General features: G+C 42.0%; 2 protein-coding genes across 5 annotated transcripts in view; one reads left to right on the forward strand and one right to left on the reverse strand.

The window, feature by feature from the left end:
• PREPL (prolyl endopeptidase like) overlaps positions 1 to 17,473 on the reverse strand; it is a 36,197-nt gene extending 18,724 nt beyond the window's left edge. For 2 of the 4 annotated variants that reach the window (XM_084828958.1, XM_084828960.1), the window contains exons 1-7: positions 17,350 to 17,432; positions 14,672 to 15,050; positions 11,584 to 11,709; positions 9,314 to 9,383; positions 6,423 to 6,626; positions 4,363 to 4,483; positions 2,291 to 2,507 (exon numbers count right to left, since the gene is read on the reverse strand). In XM_084828958.1, the coding sequence (XP_084685084.1) occupies positions 2,291 to 2,507; positions 4,363 to 4,483; positions 6,423 to 6,626; positions 9,314 to 9,383; positions 11,584 to 11,709; positions 14,672 to 14,881 (948 nt within the window). In that variant the 5' untranslated portion in view covers positions 14,882 to 15,050; positions 17,350 to 17,432. Of the gene's footprint in view, positions 1 to 2,290; positions 2,508 to 4,362; positions 4,484 to 6,422; positions 6,627 to 9,313; positions 9,384 to 11,583; positions 11,710 to 14,671; positions 15,051 to 17,349 lie in introns of all 4 variants that reach the window. The other 2 variants (XR_014786939.1, XM_084828959.1) reach the window with 2 other exon arrangements.
• A 770-nt stretch (positions 17,474 to 18,243) lies between these two features.
• Positions 18,244 to 24,595, forward strand: part of CAMKMT (calmodulin-lysine N-methyltransferase) — a 450,591-nt gene continuing 444,239 nt past the window's right edge. The window contains exon 1 of the mRNA XM_084828963.1: positions 18,244 to 18,614. Coding sequence (XP_084685089.1) covers positions 18,465 to 18,614 — 150 coding nt within the window. The 5' untranslated portion in view covers positions 18,244 to 18,464. The remainder of the gene's footprint in view (positions 18,615 to 24,595) is intronic.

A 24,595-nucleotide genomic window follows, 5' to 3' on the forward strand; every position in this document is an offset into this window, starting at 1 on the left:
TCTGAAGAAGAATGTAAATATTTAACTCTGTATGGATGTTAAGTTTTGATCACTTGAGGGTAATGCAATGAAAGAGGGAACAAACAACCAAGTCACACACACACTGAGCTTCTGCTCAAGCACCAGTCATAATTCAAGGAAGTACCCAGCTGAGCAACACTTTATGTTCCTTTTCAACTGTTTTGCAGTATTTTCTATATGCTTCCACACATCGCAGCAGGAAAAACAATAAAAAGATGAAACAGAGTCCACAAGGGCACCAGAGCTGAGGAGTGGAAATGGATAGAACTATATTTCTAGAACAATGTATATGGTAAAAAGGAATTTAATGATAACTTTGATAGATCTATACCCTGGAGGTCTAAAATTCTTCTCCTTTTTATGAAAGGGACAGGAAATAGCAGGATGAGCTCCTTCACAGTGGGATTCCAAAACTGTCCTTTCCAAATAAGGACAAAAACTAGATTTGTTTAATAGCTCTATACTTGCGCTAGCACCAACCCAGCACCAGGAGGGCAACAGCCATGTCACGAATGAGACTGTGAAGATTTGTTGCAGGAGGGACAGCCCATTGCTGCTTTTAAAAATCAGACTATCAGGTAAATGTATTCTCCAGCACCAGAGAGGAAGTGTGCATGTCTATCAAATAACTGAATGAAATACAGATTCATCAAAAGGTCATAGAATCATAGAATAGTAGGGTTGGAAGGGGCCTATACGACCATTGAGTCCAACTGCCTGCTCAACCAAAGGTAGGACATTGTTTCACAGGAATGGTGTACCTCATATTTGACACTAGGGATGGGTGAACATACGATGTTTGAGTTCGTTGAGGTTCTCCAAATTCCTCCTCAAAGCTTGGTTCGCTTCATTCACGTTCCTGAACATGTGTCTTTTTTTCTGAATGTGCATTTTTAAAATGATGTTTTTTGCAATTGAAAGAAATGTACATTTTCCCCAATCAGAAATGTGCATTTCCCCCCACAGTCTAAAGTGTGAAAATGTGGATTAGGGAGGGGAAATGTGCATTTACGCTTGTGCACATTTTCGGAAGTGTGCACTTTTGAACACAAATGCCAAGTTTGGGAAACTGCAAAAATTTCCCAAGAATTGCATTCCTACTCGAGTTTACGTTTGGGGTTGTGAATGGGACATGTTTGCACAATTAGTGAACAGGAATGACATTCTCGTACATCCCTATTTGACCCCTTTGAGCCAGATGAGTGCTCCTGCACTGGAATGGTCTGGGGATAGTATCTAACTATGGCATTCCTCTAGCACTAATGATGTTGCGCTATCAGAAACTTATGCTTGCACAAAGGGAAACTGGAGCTTGCTAGCGCAATGGAAAACTAACTTGCACAATGGGACTTCCCTGTCATCTCCCTCTGCAACCCCCCCCCCCCCCAAATCTAGTCCGGGGGGTTGTGTCATTTTCCACTGAAGGTACTCCAACCCTCTGGAGCAGATCTGCGGTCTGTGTGGTGGTCTGCAGTGGGGAGGAAAGGCAAGGATGTCCTGTCATTAGCACTAGTGGAAAGCCATTGCTGGATACTACCCAGAGTGTTCAGCTTCTAAATCACAAAAATAATAATTAAAATAAAAATAGAATAAATTACAAACTGTTGTAGGCATGGTTGGGGAAATTAATTCTGGTGTTTGTAATTAGTTATAATAGAAATGTAGACATGTTTTTCAGAGTTTGTGTATTTGAACTGTGAATACCAATAGGATGCACATACAAATGCCCATCTGGATGTGGATGCTATCCACAGTATATTGTTCAACAAAATGCACATCCAACTGAAATAACCCAATTTACTCCAAAGTCCTTTTAAAGGAGAGGAGGCTTTTTTTTAATCAACCAAAAGATTGATTAATCTAACCAGTTAATGACTAAACATTGCAGCAGTATTTTCAATATTTCTCATTTACATTTCCAAACAATTAACAATGTAAGGAGCATAGGGCCGTCTACCAATCAATTCTTATCTCACTCCACTTTTATAATAATCATGAATTATAGACAAAATTCTAGTTGGAATCTATTTAACATGTCTATTTTATTCCAATGGATAGATTTCTCCTCTGAATGTGAATGTTTTGTCTACTGGTTTTTTTTAGTGCACATGGGATAAGAATAAGTATTAGAGGCCACTAAAGCCCTATGTGGACTTGTCTGGTTTGTAGAAAACTTAATTATTAGAAAAACAGTGACTGAATAGTCTGGATGTGCTGCAACGAAGTGTCTGAAAAGCTGAACACTTACTAGCATGTCAGCACTCCATACCTTGTATCCCATTGGATTACCATGTGTAGTAAGAATGTATAACTCATTATTTCTGTGCTCAACGTGGTAAATGACTCCTTCAGTTCGTTTTTGCACAAGAACAGGAGACTTAAATGGGTGGTGACAGTCAACAAACCACACTTCAGAAGTAGTCTTGCTATTACTGTTTAGAGTCAGAAAGTGCTTGTCTTTTGTGAGGTAGAGATCCACAAAATATCTGCAAGCAAAAAACAAAGTTATAATTAGATAATACAGCATGATATCATTGCAGAGATATCCAAGACATCTGGATAACAGAAGGTTGCATAAAACAGGGGTGTAAAAAGTATGGCCTGTAGGCAGCCCTTCAACCCTTGTCTGGTGGGCCCCTAGACCCTCAGCATCTGCCACAGCCAAAAAGAAAGCGTGTGGTGGTGGTGGGAGAGGAAAAAAACCAGTCTAGGAACAGGCTCTACAGTATCAACAGTAGAAGCCTCATTCCTAGAATGTCCTTGGAGCATCCTAGGAAGCACCGCTTGAAGTTTCTAGTCTAGCCTAGGAAACACTGGGGATGCTCTAGGAATGACAGCTTTATGGCAGAAAACATAGATCCCATTCTTAGAGTAATTTTTCCTTCTTTTTCAGTTGATTGGGTTGGGGTGGCTGGGGAAGGGAGGGGATTTCAACACTTTGATTCTGTGACATGAAACACATACTGTTGCTGCAAGGTCACAATCTGTTGCTGCTGGGGAGAGTGTGTGAAAATGTGGGTGAGTAGTGTGCGCACGTGACAATGTGTATGAATATATGCATGCATATATGAATAGTTTTGAGAATGTGAAAATGGTGTGTGAATGGTTTGAGAATGTGTGTGAGAGTGTGAGTGATGCATCTGCATGCACATGCGTAGCCCCCACTACCCCAGCAGATACCCGTAGTTACCCTTGGACCAGAGAAAGTTATGCACCCCTGACATACAGGGACAATGCTATCTGTAGCTGGTTACACTGACATGAAACTAAATACCCAAGAAGCTGCCTTACCAGGTCATACTATTTGTCCATCTAGCCACATTTTGTTAATTCTGACTGACAGAGGGTGCTATTGCACTCACGGCCTGCTTGTGGGTTTCCTGTAGGCAGCTGGTTGGCCAGTGTGTGAACAGAATGCTGGACTAGATGGATGCTTGGTCTGACCCAGCATGGCATTTCCTATGTTCTTATGACAACAGCTCTCCAGGGTCTCAGACAAAGGTTTTTCCATCACCTGCTACTCAGTCTTTATAAGTGGAAGTGCCAGGGACTGAATACGGGACCTTCTGCGTGCAACTGCCCATGAACTATGGTCCTTCCCCTGCTATGACAATACAGCAACACATTTGTTAATGTGTATAGCTAGTACCGCAAAGAGAAAACTCACTGGAAAAGACCCTGATGATGGGAAAGATTGAAGGCAAAAGGAGAAGGGGATGGCAGAGGATGAGATGGCTAAATAGCATCACCGATGCAATGAATATGATCTTGAGCACACTCCGGGAGAGAGCGGAGGACAGGAAGGCCTGGTGTGCTATGGTCCATGGGGTCATGAAGAGTCGGACACGACTTAACGACTGAACAACAATAGCTACTACCATAGCTTGACATGTGCCACTGAACAGTATACAAAACACTTCAATATGTTTAACTATATGAATCCCACTGAGGGATGCAGAGGAGCATTGCAAGCCACATCCATATCTAAAGATACTTGAAAATATAAAATGAGAATTATAATTGTTTGGATCCAGCACATATTTCTGCTTTTGTCTATAAAGCAGGTATCCTCCAGAATAGTCGCATCATATTTGGCTAGAAAAGTTAGTTCTACATTTAATACTAGTACAAACCAACTCTGTTAGTATGCCACCTGTACTCTAAAAAAATCGACTAGGAATATATTTAAGTTTAGTCACAGTTAATCCCACAATGGGATAACTAATCTTCTTGATTAAACAGCTAGGCTTTTTTCTCTTTCTTCTTGGTATTAGCCTTGTTTATATTTATGTGTTTTAATACAGCATCACCTAGAGAAAGCAGTGAAGTATATTCAGTTACCTTGCATCATGTTCCATATAAACCAGCTCAGAACGTTTTTTACTAAAATCAGACAAATACACATTATGACTCCGAAGGTTCTTCTGGGTGGTATAGAACAGGATCTCTTGTGTAGTCCATTCTGGGGGGAAAAGGAAAGTCAAACTAGTATTTATTTATGATGATGATGCGATTATGGAAGGAACCCCAATTTTAGTGATGGGATATGTGAAACGAATTGCATTTCATAAAGCTAATTTGAAAATAAATGATTGAGAATATGAAAAAAAGGCCCCATGCATGCACAGTAGACTGTGTGTAACCTTTCGGATCTCAGTCATTGACTAGAAATGTGGATTTCATGTGAAAAGAGAAGCTTCGGCTATTGGGCAGTGTAGAAATGAAATGAAATAAAATAAAATAAAACAAACAAATAAATAATAAAATAAATAAAAGCAACAGGGTATCTATGAAGACTTAAGGGTGCAATCCTATATATGTTGAGACAGAAAAAGTCCTTGGTGGCTGGGAAATGCTCGGAGTTGTAGGACATTTTTCTGCCTAAACATGCATAGGATTGTGCCCTTAGAATCTTTTCAGATTATCTTTTTTCTTCCTTTGCACAATATAAGTGCAACAGTTATTCACTGTTGTGTTGGATATATGCATCTTTCTCAATTTAACCCTCCAGGCTTTTCTTTTTTCCATCACTCAAACTGCAATATTTACTACTGTGAAAACAGAAGTTTCCCCACACATATAGCACATTCCTTGCAGCTTTGACCGATGTATAGAACATAGTCACGAGCACCTATTCGATAGTGCTTGTGATATCACTAGTGTCAAGTGACAGCTCTCCTTCCCACCCACACTGTAATGGTTCTACATGCATTTAAGCTTTACAGTAATTGTCACAGGCTTGTACTTTCTGCATTTCATTTCCCTCTAACTTTCAACCCACCTCCACACCATCTCTATATATACCTGCTAACTTAGGATAACACTTGAAGTATCTGATGAAGTAGCCTCTAGTCCACAAAAGCTTATGTCATAAAACATTTGTTATTCTTTAAGGTGCCACAGGACTCTGCTCTTTTTGCTGTAACAGACTTATATGGCTACCCCTCTGGAAATTTTTAAAAGTTGTATTTTATTTTTACTTTTTAGAGGTTGAGGACTACAATCTGGGATATTAGTCAATGAGCACTGAAAACAGTGGCAATGACAAACAGTAAGATTATGTCCCACCCCAGCAGTAACGTCCCACTATTTTGTAGACATTTATCTTTTTTTATTTAGTTCTTGGAAATGTGTGGGCCTCCTTTTCCAGTGGTAGTGCCCACATCCCCTGAACAGGAATATAGCTATGCCCTCTGTAGCAAGTTTTAAGCTCCTCCAGCTCCCATTACCCAGCTTCTCAAGGCTTCCTAACTAGAACTTCAGGATGGTCTGGAGTCGGGGTCTCGCAGAACCACTGCACAGGTGACTACATGAAGGATACCAGTAACGTGTCAGTAACATCTTCTCATCAACCTTGCATACCTGGGAATAGGATATCATTTGTGCAAGTGGCATGGGATCAGCCCTAACCTTTATGAATTTAAAAGCAACATGTTGGTATCTCTATTATATGAAAAGCCCATAAGAATGCTGATGTGAGCACAACAATGGGAGCAAAATATTACTTTAGCTGTGTGAAATCAGGATTACACTTAAATGGACAATGTCTGGTGAATCTGAGAATTGTATCCAGTGGTGGTTTTGCACTAACATTTTGCACTTCTGCTTGCACAAAGAAGGTCACCCAATTCCTCTCCCCTGCCTCAACCATATTCCATACTGTTTCAGAGGGTCCCCAAATGCTCAGGAGCAGTTTTTCAGGAGGTGGGGGCAGGGGCTACAGTGGGTAGGAGAAACAGGCAAACATCAGGTGTCCTGCTGTACACAAATGGAAGTGTCTTCCGCTAGTGCAAAACCACCATTGGATACATCCCTGAATGTTGTAAGATATGATAGATTAAGGTTTGAACTTCCATTTATGTTATACTACAAAGCAAAGGAGGTTTATGCTAATGGCTTACCAAAGCTAAACACATTTGGAATAACGCATTCCATTTTTGGTAATGTATTTAGTTTCACAACGATACAAGCAGACTCTTCAGAATTTGCACTTTTAATTCCAGTAGCCATATATCTGTGATCTGGGGAAATTCGTATGCGATGGATAAAGGAATCATGAAAGGGTAGAGCTTCTGTACGAAGTAATACTTCATTGTTACCTTCATCTGCAATACAAGAAAAAAGGCAATGCTGTAAATAGGAAACTGATGCAAAGAACTATCTGTTGCTTTTGTATACTCTTTGTGGTGTTTATAAATGCAATGTTTTGGAATTAATTAGTACTATATACATATGTCTTGATCCAGTTAAATTTAGTCATGGCTAAGTCCTGAATCCAATGGAGCAAGTTAGTCATGACTAATTTAAGTGCCAATGCTTCAGTGGAACTTAGCCACAACTAAACAAATTGTGGCCATATTCTTTTTGCTTTGAAAATGCTACCTTAACTTTCATGGAATAAAACCAAGGAAGTGGGCTTTTGGGGGGGGAGGGGGCGCATTTTACTACCCCAAGCCGCATTCAAAAAAGTATTCGGATAGTAAAGTGTCCCCAAAACAAAGCCCTGTGTATGGCTACAGAGTCAGTGTACTTAGGTTTGCTCAGCAGTATCATGGAGCATTTTTTACCCTGCTGTGTTAGCAATACCTGGTACAAAAAATCACCCTAATGGCAAAACTCAATAGAATCTTGGGGTATTTTTTTGTCCCGGGCACTGAAATAGTGCATTGTCCACTGCATGGGTTACCAAGATATATGTTTGTGATTTAGGCAGACAAATAACTTTTAAAGGTCAGGTACATTCTGAAGATACTTCTGAACATGAGTTCATTCCATAACCATCTTCGTATGAACTAGATTTTAAGACTGGATTTAAGACTGGATTAAAAAAAACAACACTTATGCACAGGGAACCAAGAACCACCTGAACCAAGAAAAAGGACAATGTAGAGCTGAGCTGCAAGGTATTTTGAGAACTGTTTCAGTTCCACCTGGGGGCTTTCTGTGTATGTGTGTGTGTGTGGGGGGGGGCGACATAAGGTTTCATGAAGCCACATCCTCCCTCATCTTTTCCACAGCTATCTCTGCCTGCTCATAAGGTGCTAGTGGCAGCAGCCATTTTACTAGTCACTGCGGCTTGAGGTTGTTTCTTCAGTGCTTCTTAGTTCCTTCCTATCCAGAAGAGGAAGCTTTACTTCCTGGTCCTGTCATCACTCTGAGGCTTCACAAAAATGCCACAGCAGTAGTGACGTGGGTTTTCCAGAAAATTCTGAATTGGAAAATTTCCAGGGCAAGTTAGGGCATAGGAAAATTTTCAGTTTGCATAGGAAAATGTTCCAATACCCTAGAGCAGCAGTGGGCAAGTTATGGCCCTTCAGATGTTTTGGCCTACAACTCTCATGATCCCTCACCATTAGCTCTGCTGACTAGAGCTGATGGGAGGGAGATGTGGGCTAAAACGTCTGACAGTCCACAAGTTGCCCACCCCTACCTAGAGAGAACTAATTTAGCATGTTTATTTTACTTGTATATAGTAAATAACAAAGTGAAAAAAGGATCTAATTTGCCCCAATACAGCACCAGTATTTGACCTGAAATATTTGAGGGGGAAACATAAAGCACACTTAATGTGATTTAGATGTTATATTAGGTAGATTATTTAACTGGAATACTAGTAGAAATTTAAATGCAATATCATGTACTTCCCTTCTATTGTTTAAATCTAAGAAAAAAATGAAGGTTCAGTACCTTCGTTTCTTCTTAAACTGTTGACACACTAATTAATTTTACCAACCCAAAGAACTGTGCATGATATTCTGACAACCACTCATCTATTTCAGCATGATTCAACTCTCTGCCATGAAGGTTGTTGGGGCACCTTCAGTTTCACAGTCACTATTTATTAGTTCCATTTCACTCTGAGGCATATATGTATTTCGATGACATATATGTAAGCTAGGGATAATCACCTGAGAAACATTAATTACAATATTGCAACTGCCAAGTTTGCCTATGTGCAATTGGCATACATTCATTTTTTCTGCAGAAAATTTTCTGCACCACCTCACTGCACAACAGCAACGGGGAAGATGAACAGCGCCAGCAGTAAATGAGGTGAAGCCTGCATCCCAAATTGCCATAATCAACCACACCATCTTTGACACCCTGGAAACAGGATGGCAATGGTTCGTGGGGGATGGGGACATTTCAGCTCAGGCTGATGCTTCAACAAACTATGGGCTATTTCCATCGTAGGTGAGAAGAATGGCTTGGATTCAGAGCAGCGTCAGCAGAGTTCCACTGGCACAGCCAGGCTTCTCTGTGTCTCCCCCTCCTTGCTGCAGTCCCTGATGCCCCCTCAGGGGACTCTCTGTAACAGTGTAGGATGTGGCCTGAGGGGTTGCAGTTGGAGGGAGGGAATTGTTAAAAATCGGGGATGTCCCGGTAAGTGCCGCTCATGCAAAGGCTCTTTAGATCCCACCCAATTTTTTTGATAAAATGAGAACATGTCAAAAAACAAACTAAGGCTGTTTGAAACGCACTGTGCTATTGTTTATGAAACCTGCTTGATATGGCTCTTCGATGTAAACAACCTTTAAATTTCATCAAAATTTAATGATGAAATCAAAGAACAATGATGATGAGGCTACAGAGAAGAGTGAAGTGATTGGTTTAAGGTTCCAATCAACTATGTTTGCCAAAGTGGCAAAGTTTTACATATTCTCTTGCTAAATATAACACTTTCTTTTAATATGGCATTACAGCCAATTTTACTTGTTTATTTCAATTGCATAAGGAAATACTAAAAGGTTTAAAACACACTATTTTGTGTAATAATGAGAGATATTCATACCTACTTCTCCCAGCTTTGAACGAAATATGCAGCCGTTTTCTTCAAAGTAAACATACTCTCCAAACTTAATCTGTTTAAAATCAAAACAGACAGGGATTCAATACATAATATGCTGAATTAGGTCATCACCTTCATTAAGAGTTGGAATATTTTTCTGAAGTTCCTGTATAACAAACTAAGCTCTCTTGAGGTTTATGGAATACACACAGAATAAGAAGCATCAGATAAAAGCATCTCTAATAAGGTCCATTAATGTAATAATCATAAACACTATAAGGTTAGAAAGCTCTAATTACTAATAGAGAGAATCAAAGGTTGGAGCATTCCCAGATATTTGGCAACCAAGTTGTCAGTCAGCAGTATCTCAGCCAACACCCTTTTTGTCTCCCATCTCAGCTGCATTCTTCATGCCTATTCGTTGCAAAGCATCAGTAAAACATGCTATGATTTGTAATCCAAGGCACTCTTACTTAGGGTGCACAGAAATGCACTTCCCTGCCCCCCCCTTTTAAAAGAAGTCAGTATATTTTCTGCACTCTGGCCCAACCCACTTTGCTCCATTGTGACATATGTAACTGCTCCCCACTGTGAAAATGCGGTGTATCTGCTTCTGTCATTCACACCAGTAGGATCAAGAACTGGAATAGGATACTTCTCCCACCAAAAGAGACCAAAGGAACAAATTAATAATGAATCTCTCAATATCATAGTGGAGCTTCTTGCTGTTTTTGAACCACCTTTCAGGCTTCAGTGGGCAGTTGTTTGTATTTAATTCTTGAGGGATCTACATTTAGCTGCTCATTTGTCCATAGCTGGCATATTCACTTCTGTATATTTCTGTTACTCCTTGTAGTTAGCAGCTGAGCTAACTTCAGGATTGTGAAAATGGATACTGTTCTGTTCTTGCCGTGGTTTATGTATTTATTCCATAATATTGTTTGGCTATTTATGAACACAACATTCATGAAGGTCTCCTTTGTATCACACTGCAGGAGAAGAATACAGTGCCACCTTCAATGCCACAGACGGAACGTAAAAATATGTTTGTCGCTGTTTCTGCCCCTTGGTTCAGTTTGGTCTGAGCCCACTCTGAACCACATATATAAATATAATCCAGGATCCCACCATGCTTTCATGTTCCCCCATGCACACATGTGGCCACTGAGAAAAATGAGGGGGGCACTGGCAGAAAACAAATGAAATGTAAATATACAATCATGCAACTTAAAAAAAAAACCCATGACAAATAGGGCTAACAACTGAAACCTGAAAAATGCTAACAGACATTTGAAAATGGTGCCATGAGCTGGATCAAGTGAAGGAAAGAGGAATGGAAAGTGAAAGGGATGCTACAATCAGAGAATGCACCCAGGAGGATTTCTTCAGTGGCTGGGGCATGTGAAGGACATGGGGATTCGAGCTTGGAAATGACCCATGAATCCATCGTTGAGTTGCTTGTAGATGAAATAACTTGGAAAAAAAATCCTGCTCCTATGGAAGGTCTCACTGCTATCAAGAAAAGTACATTTGTATTCAGAAGGGCAAAAAGACATTCACACGATGGCCATTGCATGAAGCAAGTTCTCTTGAAACTTAATATTAAGAAAAAAAATAAGGTTAAGGTTTAATAATATATAGTTAGAGAGCTGTAAATGCCCAAGACTGCAGGGCATAAATGTATTCTTTCAGGCATAATGTAAAAATAAATTGGCTTTCATGGGAGCTCAGAGCATGTTGAATGTTGGGCTGATATCTTAAAACTTGATACAAATTCTCAGCACATAAAGAAGCAAAGCTACTGAGAGCTGGTGTAACACAGTGGTCAAGACTGCAATCCTATACCCACTTACCTGGGAGTAATCGCCATTGAATGGGACTTCTGAGAGACCTGTATAGGACTGCACTGTGAGAGACTGAGCTCAAATCAAGAAGCCCCCCCCCCCTTTCAATCTCACCACCCCAATGAATTCACTAAAGGGGGTTAGACAAGTCTCTCCCCGTCAGCCTTTGCATATTCAAAATAGGGATAATAATATTTACTTTAAAGGGTTAAGGTAGGTATTATGTGAAGAAAATTCATGCGAAGCACATTGAGCACTCAAAAGTGCTGTACAAATGCAATGTATTATCAAAGCAAACTTTATCAAATCACTCTTTTAAAATTCTTCAAACTATTTTCAGGAGCAATCTAATAATAATCAGGCAAGCTAATAGACTTTTATAATGTCACTACATCTTTAATTAACCTCTAAATGTATTTTCTTACTTACCACCAGGCTGTTCAGACTGGATGAATGCTTGTCATGAGCTTTTAATCTTTGTTTGATTCTCTCCATCAAATCTGTGTAATTTGCTGAACAAGCCCTCCAGTTCTCCTGCTCTGATTTCAAAATATCCTGGTACAAAACAAGTCATTAAAACCCAAGTGCTAAAAAGTAAGGATCTGTATTCTCTCTCATGCAACATGAACCTGTACTCATCAAAAGTGGTATTCCAGCAATTTGGCCAAGAATATTTTGTCTGCATATGCTAGAAGGGTTGACTCTGGGTCAAACTAGCCCCAGGGAAGTCGTGGGCGCTACTATTTGTATTTCAAGAGAAGCATTCTTAGGCACTAATGGGAGCTTCCCTTGAAAGGCAAATAGAAGCTTCAGAGAAGTGATTTTTGTCAGGACTGTGGCAGGGAGGTAATTACGCACACACCTCTATGGCCCCAAGGCTGCTCAGGCTTCCCTGTAGCTGCTATTTACATAACAAAACATGTGCACATTAATGCATTCACACATGATTGGCACATTTAAATTGTCCTTCAGAAAGGAAATCCCCATCAGTTTTTCAAACAGATTGTGGTAACACAATGACTGTCAGTGTATCTCAATTACAGGCACATGTAAATGGGCTTGTGTCAATCAGGAAAAAGGATGTCAGACCTTGGATCTATAGACTGTGCTCTTTTTTACCCTTGTAGACAGGATCAAGGATTCCAGATAAATTAGTTTGTTTATAAGGTGCATCCTAAAGCAACATCAAGAGGGCAACAATATATATTACCAATTGGAGGGACAGGGCATGTTTTGTTTCTTCAAAGAGATAAAGAAATGTGAGTTACCTTCTCCACAACTAGGGTGCAGACAACCACAGCATACTGTGTGCCCATTAGATGCAGACCCTTCTTTCCCATATTGGGAAAGCAGTGAACTCCTGACCAAATGCATCAACTCCAGATGGATTTTCACAGCCTTTCCACAATTGCTCATACTGCATTGTGAGTGGCACAAGACAGCCATGGATGGATGATGATCACAAGATTTTACCAAAGCATGGCTATAATTAGACAAATGCCATCAGTTTCCAACTTCCATTTGTGCCAGGAATCCCTACCTACTCTGCTGCAATATTGCCATATGACTGCATAGATGGATCTTATTGGCAACTGTGATAGGTGATGCATGTTTGCCAGTTCTGTTTACAATAGCCCAAAAGCTCCATACAGATAATGTGGAATATGTGTGCACTTTGGCTACAAGTAATGTATCTGATGCATATGTCGCTGAGTAAAAACCCTTGTAACATGACGTCCAGTGATTCCTATTGTATTCCCCCTCATCAGTTTCTTCCTGATCTAATGTGAATTTTCAGATTGGATATTCATATACGTGCTAAATTATCTCAAGCTGACCTGAACCCAGCCTTGCAACTTTCCACTGGTGGAAACAGCAGAGGAGGTATCATGACCCTGGAGTCCAGCAGTGACTTGGACATGGACTCAAGTGGCAGAGGAATCAGTGGTGCCAACAGAGGCGACACCGGGTCCAAGCAGCACTGCAGACCAGAGACCCCTAAGCCCAAGATGCCCAAGTTTGAGATGCTCAGCCTGAACCAACAACTGAGGCCCATGAGCTTAGCTCCAGTACTGGGCCAGCATACCTATCCCGAAAAGCTCCACACTCCATTGAGCTGGTGCACCAATGTCAGCAGCATGCCCAGAGAGATGGCGCAGGAGTAGCTCCAAGCCAGAGGCCTGTCCCTTTAAGGCTTTCCACTTTATAGGAAGGGTGGAGTCTGAGAAAGGACTTCTTGGAATAAGTTGCTCCTGGGAGCACTCATAGGAGCTTCAACATCCAGTTTGCATTGCTGCATTGAGCCCCTGCTTCAGAAAACAACATGACAGGAAGTGATCTTCGACAATTTCCCTCCACCTGCAGTCATCTATCTTCTCTGCCCATCCCAAATCTGCTCCAGAGGGTTTGGGGAAACAGCAGATATCACCTTCCTCTGCTTCTGCCAGTGGGAGTGGCATTCACGTCAGGGAATGCTCCCACTGGTGCAAAAGAAGTTGGATCCAACCCAATATATTTTAAATTGTGATTTATAGTGTAATCCTATGCATATGTACTCAGAGGCAAGCCTCACTTTGTTACATGAGACTTACTTCTAGGTAAGTATCAGTGGGTTGGGGCTGAATTTCCCCTTCAGACCAACCCGACAGGCTAGCTGACATCAGGGGGCAGGGTTCTTCCCCAAAGCCTGTCCCGTCATGTCATCTGGCCCCACCCTGATCATTTTTCCTTTTTCTATGCTGAGAGAGGCAATGGACAAAAGGCCTTTGGAGGAGTGGCTCCTCCACACGCAGGGTGAGTCAGGTGCCTCCTTTGCATAGCACGGAAAGGATCACTTGGGGAATCACTGATGCTTTCTCCGATCAAAGATAGCATCATGGATTCCTCTCCCATGGAGGAGGTGGGGTGTAAGAGAGAGATTTCTGTGGGCCATATTCAGACTTACAGCAGGCTGGAGGTTTGACACCACTGGTACATAGGATTGTAGCCATAGTGGTTTCCTCCAGATCCAAATTCAAACTTCCTAATTGTGTCAAAACCTAAATTCTGCATTTTGTAGTGCAGAAATTAAGTATTCTGTTTAAGGGCACAATTCTAGGGATTTTGCGACAGAAAAAAAGTCCTACAACTCCCAGCATTCCCCACCCAGCATGGTTGGCTGGAGGGATGCTGGGAGTTGTTTAGACAGAAAAAAAGTCCTACATGCCTAGGATTACACCTTAAGACCCTCTTCTGATGTAGACGTTTACTAGATTTCTAGTGGATTTCTAGTTAGGTTATAAAGGAATAGTTGGAATAATAGAACACAAATGATTCAGATGTCATTAGATACTCAGTGGAACAGAAGCTGAAGAATTTTACAGTGTCATGATCCTGTAAGCATAACTGAAAGCATACTTTCTATCTTACTCAACTACTATTTAGCAGGTCACTGACACTTGAAAGAAAGCAGTTGTTTTCTTCATTATGTAGGGCTCCAGTTTGTTGTTGGCTTGAAAGATTTATTCAAACGGCATACCTTACAGGAAAAGAACCTCCATGGCTGGATGGCTCCTTGGGAACCAGGAACAATGCAGGCATTTCTAAAGCACTTTGCAAATAAAAACACTTCTTGCTTTGTTTGACTATAAGGTCTTATGACTTGAGTGAGGGAACGTTTGGAGCAGTTCTTGTAGTGACCAATACTGCCCTTCAAAATGTGCAAAACAGATTTTGTGCCTGAATGCATAATGACAAAATATTCACTTTGCTTGATTCTTCATTCTTATTTTTATGTTTCTAGAAGTCCAAAGCAATGTCAGGCACAATTAACCTAGCCACCACCACACAGTATGAACAGTCAGATTTTTCTTCCGTGATGAGCACAGATTTCAGATCAACAGGTTTCAGAGTGAAAGCTGAGGAGGACAAAAAAACCAACAATTTAAATGGCAGAGAAACTACAAAAGAAAAACGTTGATTGCTTTCTAAAAACAGTATTTATGTAGAAGTGTGATAAGAACTCCCCAAGGATGCTCAATATTGCCAATTTTACTACAGTCAAAAGATACCTCAAATTAGATAATGAAAGACCCAAATTATATTTCACAATGTAAGATCCCATAGTAACTCTATGGCAGGGATGACCAACCTTTTTGGGCTGGTGAACACATTTGGAATGTTGAGAAAATGCCATGGGTGCCATTGCAAAATGGCTGCCATGGGGGTGTCAATTCATAAAATGGCTGCTATAGTGGGCAAGACCAGTCACAAAACACTCAGTTCACAGAAAGGCAAACGAGTGAGGCTAAAATACAATTAACTTGCCTAAGATCCCGAATATATAACAGAAGTGGTGTCTGAGCCCCCAGACACTAACCTGTCCCTTGAGCCCAACATTCGTTCACCTATTCAGGATTACTCCCCCACTAAGCAAACACCTGCTCCCTCCCATCCCACCCTTCCAGCCCATGAGGTCCATTCACCCCAGTCACTCATCCCCTCTTTCAGGATCACCCCCCCCTCACTCACCCTCCCCTGCAATCAGGTTGTTCAGGAAGCTTCTCTAACCCCTCCAGTTGCTCTCTGCAGCTCTCCCCATCCCATTCACAACCTCCCTGCTTCTTCCTCCTACACCTTTCAGTTCCCCCAGCCAAGCCTCATTCTTTTCACTCCACACCACCCCATTAGGTCACCCTTTGCCCTCCCCCAGTTTCCCTGCTGCCATCCCCAAGTCTCCTCCTTACCAGGCAGTGACAATGGCATCTGTCCCTCCTTCCCACCCTTTTTTGTCAGGTTGCTGGAAGCAATTCAAACCAAACTCTGGACTCCAGCCATCTACCAGTTTTACTTCACAAGAATGTCTCTGGATCTAGTTGTGGCCCAGAGGCATTCTGAGAAATAAGGATGGCAGGCATACCCCTCGCTTTGAAGCACACCTGGCCATTCATTTTTTTTTCTAGTTTTAAAAATTAAAACATTTTAAAAACCCACAGTTATCAGCAGGGCACTCTGCAGGCACACAAGGAGGTGTCTGCAGGTGCAGTGGTGCCCGTGGGCATGTTGGCTACCCTATGGTATCTACTTGGGGGCTGCCAGCAGACTCATACCAGGGACTCAGGCAGTAGGGCCGAAGCGCCTTACTCCTTGCACCACTGAGGCAGCTCACTCTTATAATGGCCAGAGAGGGTACTGTGGTTCATCAGCTTGGCCAGATCAGATGACCCAAGGAACCAATGAGGGCCTGGCTGGCTCCAAAAGAAGCTACTGACTCCTGCAGTAGAAACCCTCTCCTGAGATTTTCATAGATGTCTCATTTTCCTTGTACTGTGATGAAAAAGCCCTGTGTTCAACAAGCATTACAGTTTTATTAATTTTATATTTTCAGAATTTCTATAACCACTGGATTCCTTGTTTTGCGGTGCTACCCTTTTCATGCATGGTATTTTTGCAAAGGTCTTAAAAAAAAAAGTAAATTGCATTACTATGCTTTAAATCTGAATCCAACATATTGAACATAAAGCTGTGTTCTTGCATTACTACTGCTGAAAAAATTGACAGGATGTTTCTTTTTAAGCAGGAGTCAGCATTCCTTTTTGATGTTACAGCTAACATGGTAGAATCTGCAACACTCTAGAATACTAGAAGTGTTATTGACTATACTATTATTTTAGTTCTTGAAAGAAATTCACTTGGATCAAATGTAAAAAAGGACAAAAAGCAAGAGGTGACAGTATGCTTCTAGCTAGCATAATGTATGCTAGGTGTATTTACTCAAAATGAACGTCCCACAGTTTAGTAGACCTCTCCCTAACAGCATACTCCTATTCATGTCCGCTCAAAAGTACGTTCTATCGAGTTATATGGGGCTTATCTCTGGGTAAGGGGGTACAGAATTGTAGTCCAAGAGGAATTACCTAGGAGTAAGCCCCATGAAATACAGTGAGACTTCCGAGTAAACATACACAGAATTCATTATTAGTATTGCAAACTAAGTTGCAGCTACTGAATATATAGCTATTTACAATGCCGATCGTTTTGAGCTTTTAGTATATAAGAACATTTATTCTCTATTGATGGCAGGGGGATAAAGGCCAGAGTTCAACTAAGTTTCGGTAGAATTCGTGCTCCAAATTATTTTTAAAGCAGAACCAACGACCATCTGTAGCCCCTGCATTTTATTAATAAGATCAGTAGGTATACAGCATTGGGACCCACCTTTTGCCTCTCTTTAAGCAGGAATGTAACATTCTAGAAAGAAGCGCGAATCTCAGTGAAGCCGGCTGCAGCTCAGAATGTGTTGATCGCTGGCAAGCGGCAGCATGGCGAGACGAATTATGATGACATCATAGCCAAGCGACTCAACCCTTCAGCTGCCCACACTCGATATGCTGGGTACACTTGCCCACAAACAAGATGGCAGAGGAAGGCAGCTTTCCGCAGTCATCAACTTGCCCATAGCCAAGATGGCGACCAAGCTCAATCAGTCTCCCGATCTTTTCCCTGCCCGTAGATAAGATGCCGGCGAATCCGGATCCTCCTGTCTCCATCTTGGATTTGGGCATTCAGAGGCACAAACTGACTTGAGATCATTATCCAAGTTCTTTTTCCCCCCTATAAAGTTCCATCAACAATGTGTCGGAGATGTTATCCCGCTCTTGTGTCGAGGAGGAGATTCTTAAAGCTAATTTCTCTCAGAGTTGCCCATTCTGTGAGGAGGCGGGTGTGTGTGGGGAGTACCGTGCCTTTTATCTGACACAGAAAACCAACAGGTGGAAGTTTCCTCGCCAGCACAGGCGTGAAGTGACGGGAAATGCTTTCGTCTGCTAAATATCTGCCAGCCAGACGTACGTTAAAAGGCACAGGAGACCTGGGGGCGGAGTTGACAACCCACATTTCTTACTACGCCGAAAAGAAACGTTGAACAATTGCTTGCATGAAGTAAAGGGAGAGGCTTTGTGGCCAAATATTCTTCCATGTCCCGTGCGGGACTGCTCCTCCTCGCAGCCGCCGCAGGCGATCGAGCTCACGTTTCTTTGCCCTTGCCAAAGATGGCTCCGTCTCCCTCCCAGCGACACGGGAGGTTCTGTCAGCTGCTGCTGAAAAAGATTTGAGCAAACGCTCTTGAGCTCTGGGGGCTGCCTGCACGTGCCTTGGCCGCTGCTTTCTGCTGAGGCGGTGGGTCGCTCGCCGAGTCTAGGGCTGCTGCTTCTCCGCTCAATTCTCCCCTTTCCACCTCAGGGGTGTTTTTGTTTTGGGCTGGTGGTTCTTTTGGCGCGCGCGCCCGAGTTTAAGCCTCAAGCGCAGGAAGAGCGGGGAGAGCTGCTCTCACCATGACTACCGAGTCAGCCCTGAGCGTTTCTCCTCCTCCTCCTCCTCCAGCTGACAGGTGTCAGGCAGAAAGAGAAGAGGGAGACGCTGGGGAAGGCTGCCTAGCAAGCAAGCAGGCAGCCGCCAAAGCCCGCTGGAAGCTTCTCAGACAGGTATACAACGACAACAATAACGTTTTGTTTCCCCTCCAGGAACTTCATTACCGTCGTGTGCCTTTTCGCTAGCACCTTCATGGTGGGCAAAGTGCCTTTTACTGCAATGATTTCACTTTATTTTATTCTGCTGGGTAAGCCCTTCTTAATATCCCCGTTTCATTGATGGGGAAATGAAGTTGGCAGGGAATGACATGCCTGAAGACCCCTGCGCGCGTTGATGGCAGAGCCCAAGTGCAACAGAACTCTGTAGATCTTTTCTTTTTTGTTATGTACATTTTTATGTCACCCTTCCTCCAAGGCACTAAGGGTGCTGCACATGGCTCTCTCCAACATGTTATCCTCACGACAACCTCTGAGGTAGGCTAGGCTGAGACATACGTAGCGACTGGCCCAAAGTTGCTGAGTGAGGCTTATGACTGGACAGAGATTCTGTTTCAGGTTTTCCCAGCCCTAATCCAGTTTTCTAACTGCTACACCATTCTGGCTCTCTAGAGCGTTGGTTCTTTAATTTGTAGCATCAGGTATCACTGTTCTGGTTTTCTTGCTAGTATGCAAGAGGGTGCTTGGAAGACTGAAAGTTAGCCCCTTCTACATTTTGGTGCAGCTGTACCGAATGTGTGGAGCAAAAGGGAAAAGGTAATGTTTGTTAGTGCAAATGCTCAATGACACAGAGACATTTGTCAGTCAAAACAATACTAAAAGCTGATTCCTATGTGAACCTGCTTCATGTGGCTGCTATGATGTATCAGAGCCAGTTGCCATGTGCATTTATATATTTGTTACATTTATATCCCTCCTTTCCTCCAAGGAGCCCAAGGTGGCGTACACGATCCTCCTCTCCATTTTATCCTTCCAACAATCTTGTCGTGCCACTACCGATTTAGTATCTTGTGAGCCATAAATTGTTAGTAATCCCAAGTTTAAGAATCACTGAACTTATGTGTTACTGCAGTGAAAGGAGGGTTGGTTGAATGCCATCTTCTAGACAGCCTGAATGGAGAAAACCTGTAGTGGTTATGAAAAGTATCTTATGGTATTGGATGTTTTCCAGCTTTTTTAGGTGATCTCACCAACAGGCCATTTTACAAGCGATGCTTAGATTGGGTTATGTATTTTCCATAATAATAAGGTAATAAGGGCTAATTCACAGATGCATGAGCATTACTTTGCAGGTGGTAATGAGCCATGATATATCTTTAACATCACAGGCTGCTTCCAAAAGGCTGACTCCTAGAGCTAGTAATTTATCACTCTGTCTGCTGTAAGCTACAAGCAGAATTGCACTTAACTTTCCACACTATCAGGAATATTATACATTTTCTGTATATGTTCTGCCTATACTAGTGGGTGTGACATAGCTGCTGTGGGTGGGGAAGGGTAAGGTCCAGCTTACTTGAGTAGCCATTTGAAAATTCAGATCTATTCTTTAAAAAAACCCCAATTATTTAGCACTAAGGGCTTCACCGCACAAGGCTAAAATCTTGCATCTGTACTGGGGCTTCTGTTTCCGGATTCTTTGCTGGATTGAGATCAGCTCCTTTACACTGGCTGACGTGTGCTGTTTTTATTTCTTGGCAAGTTCTATATGTTTCATTTTACAGCCACTAGATGTTGCTGCTGTTATAGCACCATTATGGAAGTACACCCAGCAAATCAAGCACTTCCTAGTGCTTTCTAGAGAAAAATCAGACTTTCCCCATGTTTTACAAGGGCAGGATAAAGGTCATAAACCGTGGGAGGAGCCCTGGAGGTTGATGAGGTTGTGTAAAGGACCCACAAACTTCTGTGAGTAAGCAATCTTGATTGCATGATATAAGCCTCATGTGGAGAAGCCCTAAGTGCTTACTCCTTTAACCGTAATTGCCATAAGTATCCATGAAGTATCAAAAACAAAGTGTTTAATGTTTATTTTGGATTGGAAGTGCAGACTGGAAGTATTCAATTAGGATAAACCCATGTTGCTAAAATGTGAAAGATTTTTCCCTTTAGGCATTGTATTGCTATATAATTCTATTTCATTTAAGCAGTATTTCCCAAACATTTTAATGTTTTAAGAAATATAGTCAGAAAAGTGTTTCAGTGCTAATTAAAATATCAATTAAAACATTTACTGGACTAAAAAATAGTGGCCTCTACAAAGGTGAATGTTTGTTGATTGAGCTGTGATAGTTTCATCTGCCCAATGTGTCGCTTCCCATGTCAGAATCACACACCTTAAAAAAGATGTAGATGGTCTTAGTGCTACTCTTCCGTCTGTGGAGATTCCACCCTTCTCAGGAGGGTCAGACCTTCTGAAAATAGAAAAAGGAAGGAAGAAGTGTGAAATATGGATTTCATTTTACGCAGGACCACTCAGTTGATCAGGCTGAGAGGTTTGGGATCGTATGAGGTGGAGAAGAACATGCATACAACCAATGTAGATGAAAGAAAAGGAGGTTTATTGAGATAAAAGAAATAAGCAAAAGTAGAACCTCCCCAGAGAGTTGCACGCTCTCTGAGGCTGAAGAGGTTACATGCCTCTCAGGTACAAACTTAGTTACAAAGAAATCTCAGAGTTTCAGGCTCTCTGAAGCTCAAGAGGTTGCACGCCTCTTAGATGAGAGCCCCAAATTAACAATCCTCAAGAAGTTGCACCCTTCTCTGAGGCTTAAGAGGTTGCACGTCTCTTAGGTAGGAACTTAGTTACCCAAATGTGGTGCATTAAATGACTAAATATACAGTTAGTCCCTGTTTGTTGCTCAGCTCCAGATCGATCCACACCGCAAATGGCCCACTGAGGGAATGGTGATACAGTGTCAGCCAGGCCCAAGCCTAAGCCTGCTGTCTTATATCCTAAACCCAAACAGTTAAGTATGACAGAACAAAGATACACGGTTTCCCATCAATCCCTGGGAAAATTCTGGAGCAGATCATAAAGCAATCCATCTGGAAGCACCTTGACATCAATGCCGTGATTACTCGAAGCCAACATGGATTTGTCAAAAACAAGTCCTGCCAGACAAATCTGATCTCATTTTTTGATCAAGTCACCTCCCTTGTAGACCGTGGGAATGCTGTGGACATCATATACCTCGACTTCAGCAAAGCTTTCGACAAAGTGCCCCATGATATCCTGATGAGCAAACTAGCTCAAAGTGGGCTAGAAGAAACAACGATCCGGTGGATCCACAGTTGGCTACAGAATCGGACTCAAAGAGTGCTTCTCAATGGGACCTTCTCAAACTGGGGAGAGGTAACGAGTGGGGTACCGCAGGGCTCAGTCCTGGGCCCAGTGCTCTTCAACATTTTTATTAATGACTTGGAGGAGGAGGTGCAGGGAATGCTGATCAGATTTGCAGATGACACAAAATTGGGAGGGATAGCTAATACGTTGGAAGACAGAAACAAAATTCAAAGTGATCTGGATAGACTGGAGTGCTGGGCAGAAAACAACAGAATGGCATTTAATAGGGACAAATGCCAAGTTCTGCACCTAGGAAAAAGAAACCAAATGCACAGTTACAAGATGGGGGATACGTGGCTCAACCACACTACGAGCGAGAAGGATCTTGGAATTGTCGTCGATCACAAGCTGAATATGAGCCAACAATGTGATGTGGCTGCAAAAAAGGCAAATGCTCTTTTGGGCTGCATTCATAGAAGCATCACTTCCAAATCCCGGGAAGTACTAGTTCCCCTGTACTCAGCACTGGTTAGGCCTCATCTGGAGTACTGTGTCCAGTTCTGGGCACCACACTTTAAGAAGGATGCAGACAAGCTGGAGAGGGTTCAGAGGAGGGCAACAAAGATGATCAGGGGACTGGAAACAAAGCCCTATGAAGAGAGACTGAAAGAACTGGGCATGTTTAGCCTTGAGAAGAGAAGACTGAGGGGAGATATGATAGCGCTCTTCAAGTACTTGAAAGGTTGTCACAGAGAAGAAGGCCAGGATCTCTTCTTGATCATCCCAGAGTGCAGGACACGGAATAATGGGCTCAAGTTACAGGAAGCCAGATTCCGACTGAACATCAGGAAAAACTTCCTGAGTGTCAGAGCAATACGGCAATGGAACCAATTACCTGGGGAGGTGGTGGGCTCTCCCACATCGGAGGCATTCAAAACGAGGCTGGACAGCCATCTGTCAGGGATGCTCTGACTTGGATTCCTGCATTGAGCAGGGGGTTGGACTCGATGGCCTTGTAGGCCCCTTCCAACCCTACTATTCTATGATTCTATGATTCTATGATTCTGATTCTATGATTCTATGATTCTATGATTCATACTATTCTATGAACTGCGCCTTATCTAAGCCCTGGACAGTACAATCCTTTCCCTGAATTTTACCTAACACATACTCAACACAACGCTATCAAGTACTTGGCCAGAGCACTTAATACATGTCCCGTGGATCGAGGGTACTGTTTGTATGTGCACATACAAACGATCTAGATGCAACCACGCCCCTCCTGAACAATGGAGAGCTTGGGGGTTTTATACCCTTTTTCCTTCATTGGGGCTCATGGGATCAAAGAGGGGTTCAGTATGCTCTTTGTTGGTAATACATCATGTTCCCAATTTCCAGGATTGACATTTGTTGTTGACAGCCTGTCACCTCCTTCCGACTCCCCGACATCTCTATGGTCATAAAGTGCTGTCCTTGTTATCAAAACATCTGCAGATATACCTCTTTTATTGGCCTATGTTCATCTTTTGTAACTGATACTTTGGCAATCTTCAGCATATACCAGAGCACCCTCATCTGGCCCTCCTGCAATAAAACCATTCATTCTCCACTCACACCTCCCCTTCCTGATCTGGGCTATTCACATGACATGGACTGGTTTAGAATGTTGACCTTTTTACATTTCATAGCGTTCTCAATTAACACTCAAATTTTGGGTCACAGAATACATTTCAGGATATTTACAATTCGGGCTTGTATTCAGGGTCAGACTTTACATTCTATTGCTTTTCACACCACATTTGTTACATTGCAAAGAAAACAAGAGTACATTGTGGCACCTGAAGTCTACAAGATTATCTACTAGGAGCAGGGAGAGAAGTTATAAAGGGAATTAATCTTCATTGACAAAAATCAAGTAAAGGTGGATTTAAGAAATGAGAGAAATTAATACACGTGATAAGATATTAGAAGTAAATATTTAAGGGAAACATAAGTGGATATGAGGAGACATTAAAAAGACAACTTGGAGAAAAATAGGAAAATAAAAATCACACTGTGTCAGAAACACTGGGAAAGCATGGGAGGACTACAAGTGGATGATGACATCATGTGGACCCCTATAACAATGTGAGTGAACGAGGCATGACCTAGTGTGGAAGCAGCCGCTGTCTGAGCTCACATCAAGTGATATAAAACTTCAAGCATAATACTTTTCAGTGGACATGTTTAGCTGCCAGTCAAAATCAAGTGATCTACATGTTTGTGTGAACCAAGTTAACTTGAAATGCAGAACATACATTGATTAGAATGTACATTCATTTTAACGGAATTCCCTTAAGTGCAAAATGATGAATTGTTCCTTTATGCTTGTCCAAAATGGGCAAATGAGCCTTTGAGCTTGGTACAGTAGGTAATATAATCTGGCTACTAGAATTCAACTTGAGCCAAACTTGCAAAGTAAAGAGTTCATCTTTTGTTACAAGGTCAATATCAAAATATCATTATGCTAGTTTTCACAGCTGTCTTTTAATTGATAACGTATGATTGATACTGGATGTTGTGGTGATGTTACAGGTTGTAACTAATCAAGAGAACTTCTATTATATGATAAATATATACACCCAAATAGTTTAAAATGGCACAACTTTCAAACTGATCTCTGATAGTGGGTAGTTTGTACTTGGTTCTCCACAAGTAGACTTAGGAAGCAATCCTGTGGCTCCTAGACAGCATCTGGGGGGCCATAGGATAGTTCAGATTCCCTGCTCCAACCTCGGAGCAGGGGATCAGAGAACTGGTCCCTCTCTCCTGCCCC

Source organism: Heloderma suspectum, chromosome 1 (assembly GCF_057233095.1).
Source record: "Heloderma suspectum isolate Gila_16-S chromosome 1, 16-S_ref, whole genome shotgun sequence".
In the NCBI taxonomy this organism is placed as follows: Eukaryota; Metazoa; Chordata; class Lepidosauria; order Squamata; family Helodermatidae; genus Heloderma; species Heloderma suspectum.